Here is a 2,851-nt window from a genome sequence, read left to right as displayed (position 1 = left end):
CTGTCCAGGAGCAGATATTTGTGTTATATTTCTTGAGAACATCAAAATCATGTATTCCAGTTGTTTTCATTGCAGTTGGATATGACATGCAGTATTCAGTGTTAGGATTCGGGTAAAGAATCCTTTTTGAAAAGTTCATGTATCTGCATCCGGATTAATGCCAAAGTTAATGATAGCCTTATTGAAAACTTTTTACGCAAATGTGTCCATATACTTTTGAAAGTGGGGTTCAAAGATTAGTATTTTACACAAAAGCAACACAAACTCAGTTTGGGATATTAGATTAGGACAATTTATTAAATGAGCCAATTCCCATAGCCTTCCACACAAGATTACATAACTGTATTGCAATCCTTTTCTAAATAGAGTAGTCCTCCTCTAAAGCCTGAAAACCATCACCCAGAACATTTTTATTGAATGAAGAACATTTCATTTTATTCTGATACGGACTCCTTTCTTAGATAATATCTTGCAGGACAAAATTTGAATTACCTTACTTCTGCTATCATTGTTTTTATTATTGTTAATGGCTGCTGTTAGGCTACATAAACCCATATGCACACAGAGGATGTAGCTGAGATAGCATTCAGATGGTGTGCTGCAGATAAAGAGGAAGGGGTGAGGGAGAGACACAGTTGTCGTAGAAGATCTGAAGGTTGGTGTCGACTTCGATGTTATTTCTCAGAAACATTTCAAGCTCCAGGACTGTCATCTCGTGGATGCTGTTGCCCTCTTTGGCGTTTTTGGCTAGGGCTGCATGGGATGGGAAGAGAACGCGAACGTCATGGGGCGCGTTGCGGTCATACTCGGTGCAGCAGTAAGCAGACCACACATCTTCAGGGATGGCCACGCGGTTCTGATTGTTGCGACGGATCATGTTGCCCCTGGTGGTCACTCCGGTGACAATGTAGGCAGTGCCACGGCAGAAGTTGTTAAGGCGTACCCGGATCCGCTCCTCGTACTCTCGCCAAGGCCCGATGTTAAACTCTCGTATCTCTGGGACCACGTTGGTCAGTGTGTAAGTGGCAGCGCGGTCGTGTGGACTGGACTGATGCTGGTCTGGGTTCAGGTGACCTCTTTCATAAAGAACCACATCAGAGTAGTCATCCAGCACTGCCTGGCTGTCCTCAAACTTCATGTGCAGGTAGCCAGTTGGGAAGGGCAACATGTTCCCATTGCCATCGAGCTCTGCCAGCTGGGGAAATGAAATAAAACTTAAAGCAGTCTTTAACATGCCAAGAAATAGCACAAGATACCCAATAAAAGTTCTTTATGCAAGGCCTTTATGTCCCTTTTTCTTTCCAATTTTGGCTTCCTTGAAAGCTTCTTTTTTTAACAAGTGTGGGATATCTCATTAGGCAATGGTTAAAATTCAAGGATTAATGAATGAAAAAAAAGTATTTTTGAAAGACTAACCTGTGGCTCGTACATCCAGGGGTAGTCCACACGTCTGTCTCCCTCAGTTTTCTTGAAGGTATAAGCCGAGTAAACTGGGATCCTCTTAGAAGGATCGTACAAGGTCACGTAACGGGGTTTGTCAGCATATCGCTGGCAGATCTTCTTCAGTTTGGTGTCGACAAAACCCCGCGGCGGAGTCCCCATATAGAGGGAGTCCTTGCATCTCTCCACATGATTAAAATCTTGAACAACTGTTGCTGATGTGAGACTACTGATTATAAGAGCACAAACTAAAGGCAGCTGCAGGATCTCCATGGTCAACGTGTCTCTTCAATGTCTTGCACTGTGCTCTCTGCAGAACTATGACAGTGTAGGGTGTACGGTTAGGATTTAAATGTCACACAGCAGATAGGCAAAGCAGGAAGTGTGTGCGCCAAAGACAGGCCTTCTAATGGATGGTGGCATTGATATGCAGGTTTGCTGCAGTATAGGTCAAACATACAGTGTTTAAAGCTTATGGACCTGTTGTGGTTAGGTTAAGTGCATCAGCTATATTGACTTTTAAGCTAACTATCAAAACTTTTTTAATGTTCTTAATGAAGTCGTGGCTTGATTTTTGAGACAGAGGCCAATATCATACTGATGGCCTAATCAAATAAATTCAAAGAGGATAGCTAGGATGTCACAATGACTTATTTTTCCCAAGAAAAACTGTAATTGGTATTCACTCTCGCATAAGCCCGAGGTCTGCTGAACGATAATGAAACAGAGGACACTGGAATGTATTCAGGAAGATGCTACTGGAGGAATCCTAAAATGCAAATCCATCTAATCTATGTTGGCGATGAACAAAAGGCTCACAGTCCAGAAAAAGGCACTACGTATATACGTTTCGCAGTAAAGTACTACTCACCGTGAAGCATGGATAAGCCAGAGGCATGAACAGATAAAGGATGGAAATTCAGCTACATAGTGACACTTGGTAACTATGTCATTCTCCTGTATAGCTGAAAACAATAGTTAAACTAGAGCATAATGACTTGGACAAGGATAATCGAGTGTCTATAAGCTTTGGTACCAAAGATGGTATTGTTTTTAATACATATAGCCAAGAATAAAAAATTCTAAATGCAAGTTTTGTGAGGACACTGGAGCAAAAGTACTTCATAGCAACTCAAGAAACTTCCCTTGCAGTACAGTGCAAGTATTTCTTAGCAAATGGCTCAGTGTTCTGCCAAAACGGCTTCGGCACTTATTTTGGCAGCTCACTGTGTACAGAGCGAGTAATCCATCTGAAGACGGCGTCCTTTTTCCAAAGTTTTTTTTTCCTCTTTGTCCTCTCACTTATAATAACAGCTTTTGAACCTATATTGCATATTCTTTATTTTTTACTGTATATTTTTCTTCATCCAACTCGTTGTCAGCCAGTATTTGATGACAGGCTCTCCTTATC

General features: G+C 41.6%; 1 protein-coding gene across 1 annotated transcript; it reads right to left on the bottom strand.

The window, feature by feature from the left end:
• Positions 1-281: 281 nt before the first annotated feature.
• Positions 282-1,781, bottom strand: LOC102288696 (endonuclease domain-containing 1 protein). The gene is made up of 2 exons (XM_005931918.2): positions 1,417-1,781; positions 282-1,195 (listed from the first exon to the last, which is right to left on the bottom strand). Exons 1-2 carry the CDS (start codon positions 1,711-1,713, stop codon positions 587-589), a joined length of 906 nt encoding a protein of 301 aa, XP_005931980.1. The 5' UTR covers positions 1,714-1,781; the 3' UTR covers positions 282-586.
• Positions 1,782-2,851: the final 1,070 nt, after the last annotated feature.

This window comes from Haplochromis burtoni, unplaced genomic scaffold (assembly GCF_018398535.1).
Source record: "Haplochromis burtoni strain Fernald_Lab_line unplaced genomic scaffold, NCSU_Asbu1 Contig_152, whole genome shotgun sequence".
NCBI lineage: Eukaryota > Metazoa > Chordata > Actinopteri > Cichliformes > Cichlidae > Haplochromis > Haplochromis burtoni.
The sequence above is the reverse complement of the archived record's forward strand: the minus strand, read 5'-3'. Positions and strand labels throughout refer to the sequence as shown.